Source organism: Patiria miniata, unplaced genomic scaffold (assembly GCF_015706575.1).
Source record: "Patiria miniata isolate m_02_andy unplaced genomic scaffold, ASM1570657v1 HiC_scaffold_20, whole genome shotgun sequence".
In the NCBI taxonomy this organism is placed as follows: Eukaryota; Metazoa; Echinodermata; class Asteroidea; order Valvatida; family Asterinidae; genus Patiria; species Patiria miniata.
The window spans coordinates 9,547,688-9,568,133 of NW_024037059.1; the positions used below are offsets into that span (position 1 = coordinate 9,547,688).

At 37.3% G+C, this 20,446-nt stretch overlaps 1 protein-coding gene and 1 long non-coding RNA gene across 2 annotated transcripts in view; both read right to left on the reverse strand.

Moving 5' to 3' along the window:
* LOC119727347 (stromal interaction molecule 1-like) overlaps nucleotides 1-20,446 on the reverse strand; it is a 174,421-nt gene that overhangs the window by 134,294 nt on the left and 19,681 nt on the right. The window contains exon 4 of the mRNA XM_038199200.1: nucleotides 8,387-8,501. Within this exon, the coding sequence (XP_038055128.1) occupies nucleotides 8,387-8,501 (115 nt within the window). The remainder of the gene's footprint in view (nucleotides 1-8,386; nucleotides 8,502-20,446) is intronic.
* LOC119728192 lies at nucleotides 17,066-19,314 on the reverse strand. Its single transcript, XR_005271013.1, has 2 exons — nucleotides 19,143-19,314; nucleotides 17,066-18,396 (listed from the first exon to the last, which is right to left on the reverse strand). It is a non-coding gene; the product is annotated as an uncharacterized LOC119728192 (long non-coding RNA).

Genomic DNA, 20,446 nt, shown 5'->3' on the forward strand with positions numbered 1-20,446 from the left:
CAATCAAGTGCCCCCAGCTGGTCAGTATCAGGCACCCTCCAGGGCCTCCAACTCCTGCCAATTGGAGCCTTCACTGCTACATCTAAGTATCCTCCAATAAACTGCAGCTGGAGGGCATTGGCATAACCAACTGACATGCAGTAAACTACCCTCAGAGAGTAAGGGTTAAACTTTGTATACTAGTACCATTATTTACCTACCCACTAAGTTTCATGACAGTCAGACCTTTCCTTATATGTATTTTGAAAAATCACATTTTTATGACGTCACAATGATGTCAGATATTTTTTTCAGACCAAATACACAAAGAATTTTGAATTTTGCATGTTACGTTCATGAGATATGGCTAAAAGGACAAAACCTTCAAATATTCATATAAAATCTCCGGATGACGTCATCATGGCGTCACCTAATTTTTTTTATACCTATAACACATCCCGGTCTAGCCACATACCAAGTTTCAACCCAATCAGACTTACAGTTCTGTAGAAATAGGTCTTCATAATATGCACGTAAATTTTCAAAAATCAATCAAAAAAATTAGGTGATGACATCATCACGACGTCATAGTCTTTGCATAATTTTTGTATGAGGGTCTTCCTTGGCTGTAACATTGATGACGATTCAAGATCGCCAAGTTATAGAAATGGTGGCTTGAAAACGTGTACAAAGTCAATGGGCTAACACGTGTACAAAGTTAACGGGCTAAAAAAAATCCCACTGCAGAAAAATTGCACCTTTAAATTTGTAATTTGCCTTTGAACTGAAACATTTTAATGAAATATTACTTGATATTCTGACCCTTAGGAATATGTTCAATCGAATGACAGCGCGAAAAAAAATATGATTTCTCTTTCCTTCTCATAGTAATTCTCGGCTAAAGTTCAGAACTACTCAGTAAGATATCAGTGTTGTATAGGAAAAGACTTGTGGAAAATCCCACTGCAGGAAAACTGCACCTTTAAATACGTAATATAGGGCTTTTCGGCATTATGATTTTTTATTATACATCCCTGACTATGAGCATGCATGAACATAAAATCTGTCAAAGTTAGCCGAAGATCGGCTAAAACGGTCACTGTGATGTGGACAGGATTTGACCTCGGCAACACGTGCTCTGCAGGCTGACTGACATAAGATGTACATGTATGTGCGTAACGTACGTGTATGTACATATAGACGTTCTGTGCATGTTTAGAGCAGAGGTACATGTATGTCAACCTGAAGTTTTAAGCGTGCGCAGGGCATGTCCGAGTTCGCTTATTACCTCGAAGCTTTGAAATGTTTTAGACCTACCCTTCAATCGACAATTAAAGTAAAAACTAACATAAAAACTGCCATGGTTGATTTTTCAGGAATGTTCAAATGAAAAAGGGTCTTTTTATTATAACTTCCTGTCTGATGACGTCATTCGCCTAAAACTTTGCACACGTCTCAAGTGGGTCAAAGTCATCATATACACCAATATTTAGGCGATTCCGACAAACTTCGCCACAGACATCTATCCCAAATACATTTTTGCAAATTTTCAACCTGTCGCTAGAGGGCGCTCGAAGATTGCATGACGTCATTGGTAGAAGATTTGAAGAATACTTTTAGCCAAGAGACTAACACCGTTGAAAGCAAGTTCATATCTATTACCACTTTCAAATAATAAGCCACTTCCGGTTTTGGCCTGCAGGTAACAGAATGCTGCGGACGCGTACGGTTGATTTCTTATTCATTTTTAAATATTAGAAGTGTCACAATTTAATTGCCTATCAATACACACCGGATGACGTCATCATGACGTCATCATTACACAATGTTGTTTGAATTAGGGTCTTTGCTTGAACAAAGATTGGTGTAAATGAATTACTGGCAAAGAGTCGAAAATGCCCTTTGAAAATCGACATTTTTTTTTTATTTCTGTGTACAAAGTCTATGGGAAAAATTAAATATTCAAAATTGTATAATTAATTAGTTGATGACGTCACCATGACGTCAATCTTCGGGACACATCTTTGCTAGAGGGACTATGCTTATGCCAACTGTGAATGATGTCTGACAAAGATTAATGCCAAAAGTGGCGTGTAGAAAAAACGTGTACAAAGTCTATGGGATTTTGGCGACAAAAAGAAATAAAAACTAGAACTGTATGTCTGTCGAAACAGAACACAGGGCTTTTCCGCATTATGATTTTTATTAATCAATAATATGCGCTGAATATGCATGAACATAAAATCTGTCAAAGTTAGCCGAAAAATCGGCTAAAACGGTCACTGTGGACAGGATTTGACCTCGGCAATACGATGTATGTGCATGTGTACAAGGTCTTTGCTTGGACAAAGAGTGATCTAAATAAATAACTGGCAAAGAGTCGAAAACGCACTTTGAAAATCGACAATTATTTTTAAATTTTTGATGACGTCATCGTGACGTCACTTCGAACTTTGCATACTAGTATGATTAACTACCTACCCACCAAGTTTCATGACAATTGGACCTTTCCTTATATGAGTTTTGAAAAATCGCATTTTGATGACGTCATGATGACGTCACACCTTTTTGCAAGTTTTGTGCGAATAGCTATTACATGACATACCAAATGCAAAAAAGAATTTTGCATTTTGCATGTTGCGTTCGGGAGATATGGCTAAAAGGTCCAAAAAAATAAATATTTATATAAAATTTCAGGATGACGTCATCATGACGTCACCTCATTTTTAATCTATAACACATCCTGGTATAGCCACATACCAAGTTTCAACCCAATCGGACTTACATTTCTGTAGATATAAGACTTCACAATATGAACGTAAATTTTGAAAAATCAATAAAAAAATTAGGTGCTGACGTCATCGTGACGTCATAGTCTTGGCATACTTTTTGTATGCGGGTCTTCCTTGGCTGTAACTTTGATGACGATTCCAGATCGCCAAGTTATCAAAATGGTGGCTTGAAAACGTATACAAAGTCAATGGGTTAAAAATCCCACAGCAGAGAAACTGCACCTTTAAATACGTGATTTGCCTTTAAACTGAAACATTTTTATCAAATATTACTTGATATTCTGACTCTTGGGAATATTTTCAATCAAATGGCAAACGTAAAAAATACGATTTCTTTTTCCTTCTCATAGTAATTCTCGGCCGAAGTTCAGAACTACTCAGTAAGATATATCAGTGTTGTATAGGAAAAGACTTGTGGAGAAAGCTGTGTACAAAGTCTATGAGAAAAATTAATTATTCATAAATCCATAATAAATCACTTGATGATGACGTCATCATGAGGTAATAGTTTTGGCATAATTTTTGTATGAGGGTCTTCCTTGGCTGTAACTTTGATGACGATTCCAGATCGCCAAGTTATGAAAATGGTGGCTTGAAAACGTGTACAAAGTCAATAGGTTAAAAATCCCACAGCAGAAAACCTGCACCTTTAAATGCGTGATTTTCCTTTCAACTGAAACATTTTTATAAAATATTACTTGATATTCTAACTCTTGGGAATATTTCCAATCAAATGACAGGCGTAAAAAAATACGATTTCTTTTTCCTTCCCATAGTAATTCTCAGCCGAAGTTCAGAACTACTCAGTAAGATATATCAGTGTTGTATAGGGAAAGACTTGTGGAGAAAGTTGTGTACAAAGTCTATGAGAAAATTAATTATTCATAAATCCATAATAAATCACTTGATGACGTCACCATCACGACACTCCTTGGGACACATCTTGGCTATAGGGACTATGCTAATGCCAACTTTCAATGATATCTGACAAAGATTAATGCCAAAAGTGTTATAACACGTCCCTGTCTATACGCATGCATGAACATAAAATCTGTCAAAGTTAGCCGAAAATCGGCTAAAACGGTCACTGTGGACAGGATTTGACCTCAGCAACACGTGCGCTGCAGGCTGACTGACATACGATGTATGTGCCTATGTACAACGTACGTGCAAGAACATGTACATTGTGGACGTCCTGTCCTGTGCATGTTTTGAAGCAGAGGTATTGTCATTGTGAAGTTTTAAACGTGCGCAGGGTATGTTCGAGTTCGCTTATCGCCTCGAAACTTTGAAATGTTTTAGACCTACTCTCCAATCAACAATTAAAGTAAAAACAAATATAAAAACTGCCATGGTTGATTTTTCAGGAATTTTCAAGTGAAAAAGGGTCTTTTTATTATAACTTCCGGTCTGATGACGTCATTCGCCTAAAACTTCGTACACGTCTTAAGTGGGTCAAGGTCATCATATACACCAATATTTAGGCGATTCTGACAAACTTCGCCACAGACATCTATTCAAAATACATTTTTGCTAATTTTTAACCTGTCGCGAGAGGGCGCTCGAAGATTGCATGACGTCATCGGTAAATAATTTGAAGAATACTATCAGCCAAGAGACTAACACCGTTAAAAGCAAGTTCATATCTATTACCACTTTCAAATAATAAGCCACTTCCGGTTTTGGCCTTTTTCGACCGGAAGCAAGGGTCATGTGATTTCACGCACACTGAATGAAATAAAGACCTCAACCTAATCTACCACTTGCCGGCAACAGAATGCTGCGGACGCGTACGGTTGATTTCTTATGCATTTTTAAATATTAAAAGTGTCAAAATTTAATTGCCTATAAATAAACACCGGATGACGTCATCATGACGTCATCATTACACAATGTTGTTTGAATGAGGGTCTTTGCTTGGACAAAGAGTGGTGTAAATGAATTACTGGCAAAGAGTCGAAAATGCCCTTTGAAAAATGACAATTTTTTTTAAATTTCTGTGTACAAAGTCTATGGGAAAAATTAAATATTCAAAAATCTATAATAAATTAGTCGATGACGTCACCATGACGTCAATCTTCGAGACACATCTTTGCTATAGGGACTATGCTTATGCAAACTTTGAATGATGTCTGACAAAGATTAATGCCAAAAGTGGCACTGAGAAAAAACGTGCACAAAGTCTATGGGGTTTTGGCGACAAAAAGAAGGAAAAAAAAAAAAAAAAAAAAAAAACGAGAACAAAAACAAAGGCTTTTCCGCACTATGCGGAAAAGCCAAAAAAACCAGAACAAAAAGAAAGGCTTTTTCGCAAAATTGCGAAAAAGCCAACTAGAGATCTATGTCTGTTTGCAACAGAACATAGGGCTTTTCCGCATTATGATTTTTTTTTTTATCAATAATACGTCCCTGACTATGCATGAACATAAAATCTGTCAAAGTTAGCCGAAAATCGGCTAAAACGGTCACTGTGGAGAGGATTTGACCTCAGCAACACGTGCGCCGCGGGCTGACTGACATACACGTACATGTACAAGATGTACAACGTACGTGCATGTACATGTACATTGTGGACGTCCTGTGCATGTTTTAAAGCAGAGGTATTGTCAACCTGAAGTTTTAAGCGTGCGCAGGGCATGTCCGAGTTTGCTTATTGCCTTGAAGCTTTGAAATGTTTTAGACCTACTCTTAAATGGACAATTAAAGTAAAAACTAATTTAAAAACTGCCATGGTTGATTTTTCAGGATTTTCAAAGGAAAAAGAGTCTTTTTATTAAAACTTCCGGTTTGATGACGTCATCTGCCTAAAACTTCGCACACGTCTTAAAGGGGTCAAAGTCATCATATACACCAATATTTAGGCGATTCCGACAAACTTCGCCACAGACATCTATTCAAAATACATTTTTAAAAATTTTCAACCTGTCGCTAGAGGGCGCTCGAAGATTGCATGACGTCATCAGTAGCTGATTTGAAGAATACTATCGGCCAAGAGACTAACACCGTTAAAAGCAAGTTCATATCTATTACCACTTTAAAAAAATAAGCCACTTCCGGTTTTGGCCTTTTTCGACCGGAAGCAAGGGTCACGTGATTTCACGCACACTGAATGAAATAAAGACCTTAACCTATTGTGACTTGTGGAAAATCCCACTGCAGGAAAACTGCACCTTTAAATACGTAACATAGGGCTTTTCGGCATTATGATTTTTTATTATACGTCCCTGACTATGAGCATGCATGAACATAAAATCTGTCAAAGTTAGCCGAAGATCGGCTAAAACGGTCACTGTGATGTGGACAGGATTTGACCTCGGCAACACGTGCTCTGCAGGCTGACTGACATACGATGTATGTGCCTAACGTACGTGTATGTACATATAGACGTTCTGTGCATGTTTTAGAGCAGAGGTATTGTCAACCTGAAGTTTTAAGCGTGCGCAGGGCATGTCCGAGTTCGCTTATTGCCTCGAAGCTTTGAAATGTTTTAGACCTACCCTTCAATCAACAATTAAAGTAAAAACTAACATAAAAACTGCCATGGTTGATTTTTCAGGAATTTTCAAATAAAAAAAGGTATTTTTATTATAACTTCCGGTCTGATGATATTAAAAGTGTCACAATTTAATTGCCTATAAATAAATACCGGTTGACGTCATCATGACGTCATCATCACACAATGTTGTTTGATTTAGGGTCTTTGCTTGAACAAAGAGTGGTGTAAATGAATTACAGGCAAAGAGTCGAAAATGCCCTTTGAAAATCGACAATTTTTTTAAATTTCTGTGTACAAAGTCTATGGGCAAAATTAAATATTCACAATTCTATAATAAATTAGTCGATGACGTCACCATGACATCAATCTTCGGGACACATCTTTGCTATAAGGACTATTCTTATGCCAACTTTGAATGATGTCTGACAAAGATTAATACCCAAAGTGCTGCAGAGAAAAATCGTGTACAAAGTCTATGGGATTTTTGGCGCCAAATTTTGCGAAAAAGCCAATGAGAACTAAAACAAAGGCTTTTCCGCACTTTGCGGAAAAGCCAAAAAAATCTGAACAAAAACAAAGGCTTTTTCGCAAATTTGCGAAAAAGCCAAAAAAAATGGAAAAAAAAATCTTAACAAAAACAAGAGCTGTTTCGGTGTGTACACTGTTTCGGTGTGTACACCGAAACAGCTTAAAAAAAAAAAAAATCTTAACGAAAACAAGAGCTGTTTCGGTGTGTCACCGAAACAGCTAAAAAGAAAAAAAATCTTAACGAAAACAAGAGCTGTTTCGGTGTACACCGAAACAGCTAACAATCACTCGCATGCATATCGCATGCTCGAAACAACTAATCGTCTACTACATGTACATGTAGTTCGCTGCCCCCACTCATGTGTGAAAACATGGTGAAAATAGCGGGGGTACCAATGATACAAGCCTTTCACACTGTAAGTATCGTTTATATAAAGTCATAGCATGTACATGATATCACGTCGTATATCCCACAGGGAGTGTGCCATGACATTTTATAAACTTAACACGTGATCGTTCTAGGCCGATGAAAGTAGAGTATTCCAGACAGAGGTACAATAATTAAAAATAACAGCGTCGCTGTTGAAACCCCTCAGCCAGAGTGAAGTTATCATCCGGAAACTATTAACCTTGAACTCAAAATGGTGACCTTGACCTTTGACCCCAAAACCAATCCCAACTTGCCTACTCCCAAGGGCAACCCCCTACCAAAGTTAGACACCAAAATCTCATTTCTAACTCAAGTTTTCATCCGGAAACCATTTACCGTTCACTCACCACGGTGATCTTGACTTTTGACCTTTTGACCCCAAAACCAATCCCAACTTGCCTACTCCCAAGGGCAACCCCCTTGGGAAGTTACAATCCCAAACAACATTTCTAACTCAAGTTATTATCCGGAAACTAAGCTGCCTGGATGGACAGACATATGGACGCCGTAGGCGATGACAATACCCCTCGAGCCTCTCGGCTGAGGGGTAAAAATCACACCCTAGTTTATGCAAGAAAGAAAATACATGTACATGATGATAGGTCAACTTACCACAGCGTTCACAATGTCAAATAATACAACAAGTGTAAGGGAATAACCGTGGCATTGCCAAAATTTACGCAAACGTAGTACAACCAAACCCTAGGATTAATATGCACCTCATAACATACAGTGGGAAGAAAAAAATATGTGGAAAAAATTATATATGCATGTTCCAACATTGATACAAAAGAGCTACATGTACATTATGAGGAAAGTTGTGCATGCATGCTAGCACGTGCAATGTATGGGATGGGGCTGGAGTTTGCAAACAGCAACTCTTTCATAAACCCTCTATGTGTGCACATGACATCATCTTTGTTGGGACTTCTCTGTGGTACATTATGTAAACTTATTGTGAATAGTCTATACATGTATTTCTGAGAGATGTACAGATTGCATGCACAGATACATGTACCAGTACATTTATGCTTAACGCCCAAAAAATTTGTTTAGCATAACAATTTACAAACTGTCATGTGATTCACATTGTTTTATGACTGTTCTCAGCTATTTTTTGCTTAGTCCATAAAGGTACATGTGTAATTTCTTGTTACAAACCTTCAGAGTATTTCCAGGCAATCCATAGGTCATCAACACTGATAAATTTATCTTCCCCATGCAATGTGTGCTGACGTTCAAAGTCAGTCTTGTACTGGAGCTCATCACGAAGAAACTGCAAAATGAAAAAGGGCAAAACTTGTTTTGAAACTGTTGGAAGAACATTGTAACTAGAAGAAATTCTGATATTTGCTTTGTTTTGTTTTGCATTTTGAGTGGTCAGGCACAACCCGACCACTGTCAGGATTTGTTCTCATAAATCTTCTTTCTTTCTTTCCTTTTTTTCGGACAATACTTCTCCACGGGTTTTCTCCTAAAAGGTTCAAGGTATGAACTTGTAACTTTCAATATATATCGACCCTCATCCCGAGTGGTGCATATTACTCTGACGTCATGATGTCATCATCGGGTGTCAAATTACAAGCAATTTTAGCTGGAAAGTGACCAATTACTTTCATCTATAACTCTTAAACAAAATAATCGATGATGTTTGTATTCAGTAATCAGATAGACCATTAATTGATAAACGTTTTTTTGTCATGTACGTTAACTCGCTTGACCTTTACTTCCGGGTCTACCGGAGGGTCAAAGTTAGGTGAATTCAAAATGAAGACTTTAGCCTGAAATCAAAACAAAGCAAATTTTCTTCCAAACGGTTTAAGGTATGATCATAAAACATGGTGTGAACTTGTACCATGTTACGAAGATGTTATAAATTTTGTTACGTCATCATGACGTCATCAGGTATCAAATTACAAGCGATTTAAGGGCAAATTTTGACAAAATAGTTTGCGCTGTATCTTTTGAACTACGGTAATTAGAATATTGTGTTCATTTTTTTGTGAGGTTGTAGAACATGCCTTCAGAAACACTTCTTGTCGGACACAGAACCTCTTGACCTTCACTTCCGGTGTTACCGAAAAGTGCAATAAAAAACTAATATAACTCAAAAGCAGAAGCATTTTACTACACATATATAAATTATGAAAGTGTGAGGAATGCTAGACACAAAAAACAATGTGTTGACAAAATGGTTGACGTCATCATTCGAAAGGGCGCCCCCTAGCGGCACATAAAATAGTGTTTGCTTCCTTTAATTTGGAAACCATCCGTTCAAATTAAACCAAATCGCCCCTTGATATTCTTTGATTAACAACAGATAACTTGGCATGGTTTCAAATTCATGACGTCATCAGACAGGAAGTTACTTCAAGGAGAATTTAAAAACGATCATTTATTAAATTGAATTCATGTCGTATATCTTTGTAGCCCAAATAACGATATCCATTACAATGTTCATCTTTTGCTTCCAAATACTAGTGACGTCATCAAGTTAGGAAGTTAGGTGTTATGAATACATACACTCACATTTGCCATATTTTCACACCTTATTAAACTTCACAGTCAACATTTATCCACTCCGAACTAAATCAGTATTCACTTCCCGTTCTTGAATAATGACATCATCATGTGTACACAGAATGTTTATGGAAATTTATCACACCGTTAAAGATGCATTTAAAACAAAATATTGATTGTGATGGAAAGTATTTAATTTCGCTATCCTTTGTTCTTACTGTCACGGTTACGCGTAGGGTAATTGCTGCCTAACGTGGTAAGTCCGCTTAAAGATTGAGAATAGATCCCCTTGGCAATTAAAGGGGAAAAACAATCAGAAATGAGCACGAATTGAAGGCAATATTTACTGTCAAGATGTTTTCCAATGAATTAATAAAACTTAATTTTGTTTGAGTAAATTGAAGACAATTAGTGAGAGAAATTAATACTACCCAGCAATCAGTCAATTAAAATATTCTAAGCTTGAGTAAAATATCTGTCACGTCAAATCAGTTAAAGGATGTTGACAAGTATTATGCTAAGACACAAAGGCTATAATAAAACCCTATACCATAGCTTATGCCAAAGAACACCAGTGGTGGGCCACCAGCAACAAAAGTATCAAGAATATTTGGCAATATGTGTAGTATGTCAAAGATATGCTCAGCTATCACAGTGTAAATGTTCTACATGTAAGCACTGTATCACTATATCAGTACAAATATTCATCTAAATCTGCAATGGTGAACTATATGTATTTCACATCAGCTTACAAGAATATCGTCAAATATTGAAATATAGTTATCTCACTGTCTTGCTTTAAACAAGTATCCAGCAATATATATTGCCCAGGTGTACGTACCCAAAATAATTATGGTGTAATACAGTTTAGGATATGAGCTATAGAGTTAAATCTCAAGTATGAGTTATGAGCTTAATTATGATATGAGTAAAATGTACTGAGCAAAATGTAGTCTGAGTTAATTATGAGTAAATATCTGAGTTATGAGCACCGTGCAGACCTGCTCTCTCCACTTATAAGAGTCAACCTGTGTAAACAACACACAGAGCGAATACATAAATAGTCGTTGAGACCATACATGAAACGACCGTATGCTTCACGTGAAAGTCACACGATTAATCTTCACACAAAACTTCACACACAGTTTCCCGAAAGTGCTACACAGAAAACTTGTCAAAAATGACAGATTCTGATTTTGGTCTGAGCCTACACTCGGTCCACATGTGCTATGAACCTGCATTCATAAACATGGTTAGCTCAAAATAAGATATTTCGGTGAATGAAATGTGCAAAATAAGTGAGATTTGCAGAGAAAGTGGAACTTACTTCTTTATAAAGGGAATTCCAGCAAGAGAGAGGACGGTTTCATGTAGTGTGCCGAAGCACGTCGCGTAAGATTACAGTACTGGGCCTACATATCCGGCATAATACAACAATTTACAAACATTGTTTCGCTATTATTATGACAGGAATATTCAAAGGTAATGATCATGATTAATTACAAATATTGATTATGTCTAATAATTTGTATGGAGATAGATCAATTACATTTATGGGCTTATTTTACCTAAGCACATGCACGGCATGGTAGCAGTGATGTGGTTACATGAACAATGTTGCACACGGCACGCTGTAAACGATAAACAACAGACTTGTCTCAAGGCGGAGTGAAGTCTTGTTTCAAGTCGGATCGCCACATTACATAAACATATTCATAACTTAACTGGGCAGTGTTTAATGAAAAACTTGCCTGCCCGACCACTCTGCGTTTGTAATTCAACAAACGCAAACCTCTTATTGTTATTGTTAGAATTTACTGGGTTTTTTTTATTGTTCTCCTCAGCAACTTCATTTCCAGAACTGTTTGTCAAAATGAAAACATATGAACTTCAACTGTCAAAACATGAATGCACAACCCACTGGAGATTTTTTTTGTGTGTGATTACATCATTATGACGTCATCATGGGTCACGTGACGTCACTTCCAAAAACAATAAATTTAATCTTTGAAATTCAATATAAAATCTCTAGTGAGAGACCGGGAATCGACATGATAATACATGATCTTCATTTTATCATGTGCGTGTCAAATCACGTAACCCTTCCTTTCGGTCGAAACCGGAAGTGCCTAATTATTTGAAAGTGGAAAAAGATATGAACTTGCTTTGAATAATGTTAGTGTCTGGCTGGGATGACCTTTCCAAAAAAATGTGATGCCATGAAGTGTTTGAGCGCCCTCTAGCGGCAGGTTAAAAAAATGTCAAAAACGCATTTTTAGTTGATGTCTGTGGTGAAATTTGCGGTAATCGCTTTAAAATTTAATATATATGATGTCCTTAATGCAAACAAGACCAGTGCGTAAAAAAAAAATTGATTACATCATCAGACCGGAAGTTAGAATGCAAAGACCTCTTTTCCTTTGAAAATTCCTGGAAAATCAACCCTGACAGATTTAATCTTGATTTGTTCTTTAAATGACAATTTAATAATAGGTCTAAAACTTCCCCAGGTTTGATTACGATAAGCTAATTAGAAGATGCCCTGCAGCCCCTTTGAAATTCGAAGTTGACAACGCATACGCCTTGGAAGGTTCATGAATGCCATGTACATTGTACGGTATGGCGTGTGTACAGCAAATGGGGGATGATTGCGAACAAAAGGGGTTTTCCCCGGTTCCCCAAGTGTCTGGTTTTACGACTGTTTTATGTTAATTATTGAGCCACATGTAATGGCTGTTTGATAGACCAATGTATTTAAAGTGTTTAGCAGTGTATTGTATACGTTTACATGACAACTTCTTAATGGAAGCACATTTTTTACTTTGGATGACGTCATATGAAATTCTGAGATTGGGCCCGCAATCAGGCACTTTTTTTTTTAATTGGGCGCTTTTTTTTCTAAAAACATGCGCATGGGGTAAAGAGTGTATGATGAGCAATTTTTTGTATTGCACAAATGGTGTACGACCTTTACTTTTAGAGATATGAGCTATTTAATGGGTTTTTGTAGCTATTGTACTCGATAAGTTTACACTACAGCAGCATACGCGTGCAGATCCTCACCTAACTCTTTTTAATTATTGTCTGTATAATTACTACAAACCGTATTGTTAAACCCTTAACCGTATTGTTCAACCCTTAACCCTCAACATCAATATCAACATCAACAATGAACAATCAACATTAACATCAACAATCAACAATCAACATCAACATCAACATCAACAATCGAAATCAACAATCGACATCAACAATCATCAACAATCAACATCAATAATCATTAATCAACATCAACAATCAACTATCAACCTTAACAACCAACATCAATAAACAACAATCAAAAACATCATCAATCAACAATCAACATCAACAATCACCATAAACTTAATCAACAATCGACATCAATAACCAACATCAGCAATCAACATCAACGTTCAACAATCAACATCACCAATCAACAATCAACATCAATAATCATTAATCAACATCAACATTCAACTGTCCACAATCAACATCAACAAGGAACAATCAACAACAACTTCAACATCAACAATCAACAACAACTTCAACATCAACAATCAACATCAACTCAACATCAACAATCATCATGAACTAATCAACAATCAGCAATAAACATCAACATCAACAATCAAAAATCAACAATCAACATCAATAACCAACATCAACAATCAACATCAACAATCAACATCAACAATCAAAATCAAGAATCAACATCAACAATGGACATCAATAATCAACATCAACAATCAACATCAACAATCAACAACAACAATCAACAATTAACAATGTGAAAAAGCCAAACCTCTAGCCCAACACTGTGTGTTTGTTGCTTCAAACTCTAGTTATGCTTGTCTCTGACGTTATGGGGCTGATAAATTGCTGCAAACACGATGGGATTAAACAGCCGCGGAAGACGTTGGGGCTGCAATTTAAGCCAGACTGACTAGACATTCTCTTCAGCTAAATTCTTGAACACCAAGAATGGAATTTTCGCATGTACATAGCACACAATTCCTTCACCTGATGTACATGTATGGTCTCTATGTCTTATTGGAGGGTGATAGTGGTCTAACCATGAAACGCTATCTGAAACATTGGTAGGACACCATGATTCTGTTATGACACACATCGACCTTATGTTCAGTTAATGTTACACTCAAAATCAAATTTCTGATAAATCTGCACTTTAGAATTTACATATTTACCTGCGAAGGACACACATAGTTACTTCGTGAATGGTCTTCTAATGATAATTGACCCTCAAAACATTAGTTAACACCTTACTTGTGTAGTCATGTGCTATATTGTCCGAGATATGCTAAAAACATGATTTTTCGGTACTAGCGGCACTACTTTGCATATTCCTATGCCACAGACACATGTGGTCACTTCCAGAATAGTTTTATTGTGATCTCTGACCTTAAAAACATGGGTTTAGACACCTAATTCGTTCAGTTTTCCGCAATATTGATAAGATATAGTGAAAAATAGATTTTTCGGTAATGGCGGCACTAATTCGCATAAAAAAAACAATACGTGGGACATTTTTTGATTTTTTTAACATAGCAAATCATTTTCTACGCATTTTTTTCTGATCTACAGACGTTGATTAGAAGTTGATTTCCGAGGGTGCACAATACCCCCTTCTACCAACCCAACTATTTAATTTGTCAGACTTACGAGAGGGTGCTGCCACAGAGGGCACCACTTCTATCCAAGTTATTGGTATTCACTTACCGTTTTTGACTGATGACGTCATCAAAACAGAAATAACTTTTTTGTGTACATAGAATGATTACTAAAATTTATCACACCGTTAAAGATACATTTTTGTAACAAAATAATTGATTGTACTGGAAGGGATTTATTTTCGTGATCCTTTGTTCTTACATAAACATATATTCCTAACTTAACTGGGCAGTGTATAATGAAAAGGCTGTCCGCCCGACCACTCTGCGTTTGTAACTCAACAAACGTGAACCTCTAGTTAGAATTGTTCTGATATACCTTCTTTGTTTTTTTGTTTTTTCTGGACAATATTTCTCCGTGGGTCTTCTGCTAAACAGTATATATGAACTTGTAACTTTCAACATGTATCAACCCTCATCATGAGTGGTGCATATTACTCTGACATCTTGATGACGTCATCGGGTGTCAAATTACAAGCGATTTTCGTTGAAAAAATTGCCATCTTCTTTCACCTTTAACTCTTGAACAAAACGATCAATTACGTTCACACCTTGTAATCAGATGAATTGATAAACATTTTTTGTTTCTTTACTTCCGGGTCTACAGGAAGTTAGGTAAATTCAAAATGAAGACATTAAAACAAAGTAAAATTTCTTCTGAATGATTTACAGTATGATCATAAAACCTAGGGTGAACTTGTACCGTGTTATGAAGATAGCTTTTTTTTTTTAAGTCATAATAACGTCATCAGGTAGCAAATTTAAAGCGATTTAAGGGCAAATTTTGACAAAATAGTTTGCGCTGTTTGTTTTTCGTGATGGTGTAGACTATGCTGTGAGAAACATTTCTTTACTTCCGGTGTTACCAGAGGTGCAATAAAAACTGAATAAAACTCAAAAGCTGAAGCATTTCACTGCACACATAAATTATGAAAGTGTTTAGTGAGGAATGCCAGTCACAAAAAAAGTGTGGTGACGCCATCATCCGATAAGGAGCCCCCTAGCGGCACATACAATAGAGTTTGCTTTCTTTAATTTTACAAACATCTATTCAAATTTTTCCAAATTGCCACTTGATAGACATTTTGTCATTAAATAATCAGATGCTTTATTCTCAGATTTTTTTCTGGTAGGTGTTAATTTATTCATAGGTGATATAAGTCCTGGGAAACTGCCACACACAGACTCACATTTGTGTATCAAACATGAGATTAATATCTGCTGCATGCAGTTCATAATAAGTGCTTAGCTGTGACGGAGTGTCATGGCCTAGCGATTAAGAGCACCGGTGTTTCAGAGGCAACGGTGGCGTGGGTTCGAGCCCAGGCCCGGACACTTGTGCCCTTAAGCAAGGCCCTTAACCATTATTGCTTCGTCCTTCGGATGGGACGTAAAGCCGGAGGTCCTGTGTGTTGCAATGCACGTAAAAGAACCCAGTAACACTTATCGCTAAGAGAAGGGGGTTTGCCCTGGTGTTTCTGGCCTCCTAGTTATACTCCCTTGTGGAAGTCCTATAGGAGAAGAACCAACCAACTTAATACCAAGTACCATACAATTTACTCATGATCTTTGCCTTTGAAGACTCATTGTAGCATTGCTCTATTTGTAGAAACACTGTACAAGCATGCCTATAATGTTCATGTGTAAAGGGTTTACTGCACAAAATGCCATTGCAGACTTGGATCCTGAGCTGATCATGGTCAGCCAATCAGTGGTTGTGTTGGCAAACGTTTTCATGAATATGCATTACCATGTAGTATGACATGCTCAGGTCCAGTCAGCGCGCAGCATGCCCGAAAGTGCTTTCGTTTATTTGCAGCGTATGCACGAACACACTGGAAATATGAATATTCATGAGATAGGAGATCCAATCTTCGAAATTCATTTTCCGCTTAACGTGTCTTTAAAAGTAGGATTTTATTTAAAATAGAGATTGACAAGGGTATAGTTTAATTGTTAAATGATAATAATTAAGTTTTAAGCAACTATTTTGTGAAATATGGGGAAGGAAATATGACCGTTGTTGTGGTGAATTTACGGTCGGTGAAAATCGTCCTTTTTTCTATACTAAACGAAGTTGGGCAGAATGTTTTGACAATTTGATGAAAAGCGACATTATTAAGCTACCTTTATTTTATAACTTTGGTTCTCTTGAGTATCCGAGGTAGTCAGGATCACTCAAAAAGGATGTCTATTCCGAGTGCCCAGGTCACGAAAATAACACCGCTCTGAAAGAACGTGCGTGGCGGTTTCGTGCCCTGCTCCACACGTACACGGGATCACAATAAGTAAACGCGGAGTAAAGGCACCCGACTATAATAAACTGTTTGCGTGTCTTTTCGAAACAGGGAAGTAAAACGATGTTTCATGTAAACGCATTAAAAATAAGAACTTCGTCGGTTTTTTTTGGGGGGGGGGGGGGGTCCTACTAAGTGTTTATGCTGGCAATGCAATAACTATTTCTTAATCATTGTGGGGGTTTATTGGGAGGGGTGGGGGAGTACAAATTCGCAAAATAAACTATATTTTTGGCTTTATCTTAAGTAGGAAAGTGGACATGCATGACATGAACCTGAAAACAAATACAAAACATGTATAAAGAATCAAGTCGTCTCTTTTCTTGACTGAAATTCTGGGAAACACTTTATTCATGAAATCACAATTACATACTTTCAGCTGCATTTAGTTAAACATTAAGGTATACTGAAACACTTTAATATTTGAACCACTTTCAGTTTCCAAGAAAAAAAACTTTACAAATGAAAGTTTCTCACAACATGGAATAACTTACAAATATAGATCTAAAAAAAAAGTGAACATGAAAATTAAGGCACAGTTTCTTTATTGTGTGAGGTTTTTAATGCTCTGGAGAACACTGATGTACAATGTACATGTACAGTAACTATACTCTTGCGACATGTATAGACCATGAGCTTATAAAATTCCACGTGTCAGCAATTTGTTTTAAGGCAAGATTATTCAACCGCTCCAGCCCTTGGCAATAACAATAAATTGTATTTCTTAATAATTACAAGGGTAAGAATGCAGGCGTATAAGAACAAATAATACATATTTAAGATTGCAATGGTTACAAACTAACCAGCAATCAATTCTGTTCAGGCTAGTTTCCATCTCAACGTAAGAAACGCAAAGTGAAACCAAAAAAAGGGACCAAAACTGCAGAACAGATAATATGGAAACATTTCATCTGGAAGTGTCGCCGACAACTCAGACAGATGCAAACTGTTTCGCAGACGATCAGCAAAGTTGCCAGTGGTTCATGATGTTACGCAGTCTGCGTATTTTCTGAACATCGATATGGACTTTGAGTGCAGTGTACAGTCGTTCGCAGAGGTTTGTATTGTATTATCGGTTTTCAATATACAGCATAAAGGCTACTGACATTGATTAATTTGTGAAATAAAACTGGAAGTTGATATTTAGAGAAATTTGATTGAACTGATTATTTTTTTTCACTGTAATGCGTCATTTTTCTTACCGGGCAAATTTACATGCGTTGCAGTCTACACGTCATCAAACAAAACCTTTTGTGCTTCCAAGTCATCATGCGTTCATTCCAAAATGTGTACATTACAACATGTGTCTGCATCTAGCAATGCTTGTTCTTCTTGCTATGTGAACAAGATGGCGCATATTAAATGTACCATGAAAGTGCTTATTCCTCAGGTTGTTTTTATCAACGAACAATACATGCAATATTCCATGCGACATGGCGTAAGAATCCCCGTCGCCTGATTCGTCAGTTTGTGAGTTGTTGATCACACGTCATGCCAAATCCGGTTGTACCACAAAAATTGGAAAGTTCAATCCATGGTAAAATAATAGAGTTCCATTGAAATTGGTCATGTTCATCTTCCAGTGCGGATGTTGTGTCCAACCATCTTGACAGGGAAAATGGGTAAATCACTCTGCGTACTTGACCTAGAGGGTATATTAAAGAAAAGAGAAAGGAGAGAAACATTATAATCAATCAATATACATGTACATTTACAGGGAAAGACCAAATATTAAATTAGGTTAGTCATTGCAAAAATGTTTTAAAAAAGACATGAATCTGGGACTGAGATTAAATTGAGAATTATTTCCACTTTTGTTAGGAAATACTTAGAAAATTAATTTTCTTGATTCTTCACACTCATAGACTTTGTACACAACCGCTGAATTAAGTGGCGTCTGGATACTACATTCTTTCCTAATGCATAGCCTAGATGCACATGGGATGTATTTGTTTTGTACTTGATGCGACATGCAAAGTAACGGGTAGGAACCTATTGTCGACATCGGTCGCGATGCACCCACGTACGAACATATACGTAGTGCCGGTTAGTAATACACACTGCATACACGAGTGACGTCATCCAAATCAGACGTTGCCGACCAAAATCATGCAATTTTCGCGTATATTTCGCATCAAAATATAAATCGCCCACAAAACCTGCAGAGATGGGAATAGTACGGTTCGAAAGCATAACTCTTCAAGAGTCCAGGAATCGACAAATTTTATCCAACAATATCCCGAGGTAGTCAGGATCACTCAAAACGTGCAGGTAGTGTTGAAAAAAGGGTTTTTATACCTCATTTCGCAAGCCTAATTAATCACCTTTACAACAATATAATCACTTAAAAATGGTATCATTCGACGCCGAAAATAATATTCTTTCACTCACCCCTCCATGTTGGCCCAACACTGCCGCGAAAACGGGTTTCTCGTCGATCTTCCAGGGGCACTGCCGAACGCTCGCGAAACCTCGTGAATTCTCGAAGGTCCGAGACCGTACAACTCGCTGCAAATAAAACTTCGCTGTGTGCCTCATTATCGAGCACGCTGCGCGCTGACTGGGTCTACTGTACTTGTGGGTTATGTATGAAAGTGTGTGTAAAGTTTCCCTTCACAAAGAGGACATTGCACTTTTGAGGCCTACCCTAGAAACCCCTTTTTCTTCAAGGTAGGGTTTGCCTACTTATTTGGTGACAGTACAATGTGAAGGCCTGTGTGTGTGGTTGAGTACAGGTTTTTCTTGCACAGGGGCATTGTGAATTTGGTGGAAAATAGCAGATTTTGCAAAATACAAGCTCCTTTGGTGGGAAACTTGTTCATGTCCTGAAAGTACTTTTTAACAGCTTTCTGCCAATGCATATACTGGTAGGTACATTATTTGGATTGGATTTCTTACCCAAAAATTCTTTTTACTTTTTGTGAAAAGGATCCAAGGCATAATGTATGTATATTGTTCAGCCAATCAGATCAAAAAGTTTTGACCAATTAGAACTTGTGTTTCATAAAACTTTCAGCCAATGGGGCATGCTCTTATGCAGTTGGCTGGTTTAGTGGGAAAAGAAGGTGCAAATTTGGGCTCACATGGGGTTAAAATAATTTTGAAATTTTTGCTGAGGCCTACAGCTTTGAGACTGGTGCAACAGCTAGCTCTGTGGATTTTGTTTCCATCTTTGCCATTTTGAATTTACTGGAGACTTCATTCAAGGATTTGTTACTGAATGACATCTTTTGCCCAGTGAAAGGCTGTACTTTCTAGCTGTAGTAGGCCTAGAAATTTGTGGCAGGCCTAGGCTCTATTTGGGAATATGTAGGCCTATCATTAAGGCCTGCCTCACCAGCTGATATTACACCAGACTTTTTGTGCCAAGGACCTGAAAGCGAAGCCGACTTGCTTCATCTGACTATTGTTCGGAGAATTTGTTGCTTCAGGGATCTCCTTCCTGAGTCATCACTTCTTTCTTGGATTCTGATTGTGCAGTTCGAACTTTGCCTTCACTAGTCTAACTCGCCTTGGCAGTAAATTTCAGTACTTATCAGCTTATTGTGCTGAGGATCTGCTAGTGCTACAGATTTCATTGCTGGCCTTTGTTGGTACATCTTTACTGGACTTTGGTACAATGAATCAGTTGCATGTCAGATCAGTAGCTGAGTGATGCATCAATATTTCCTTGGGCGGTACTTCTGGAGCATTCA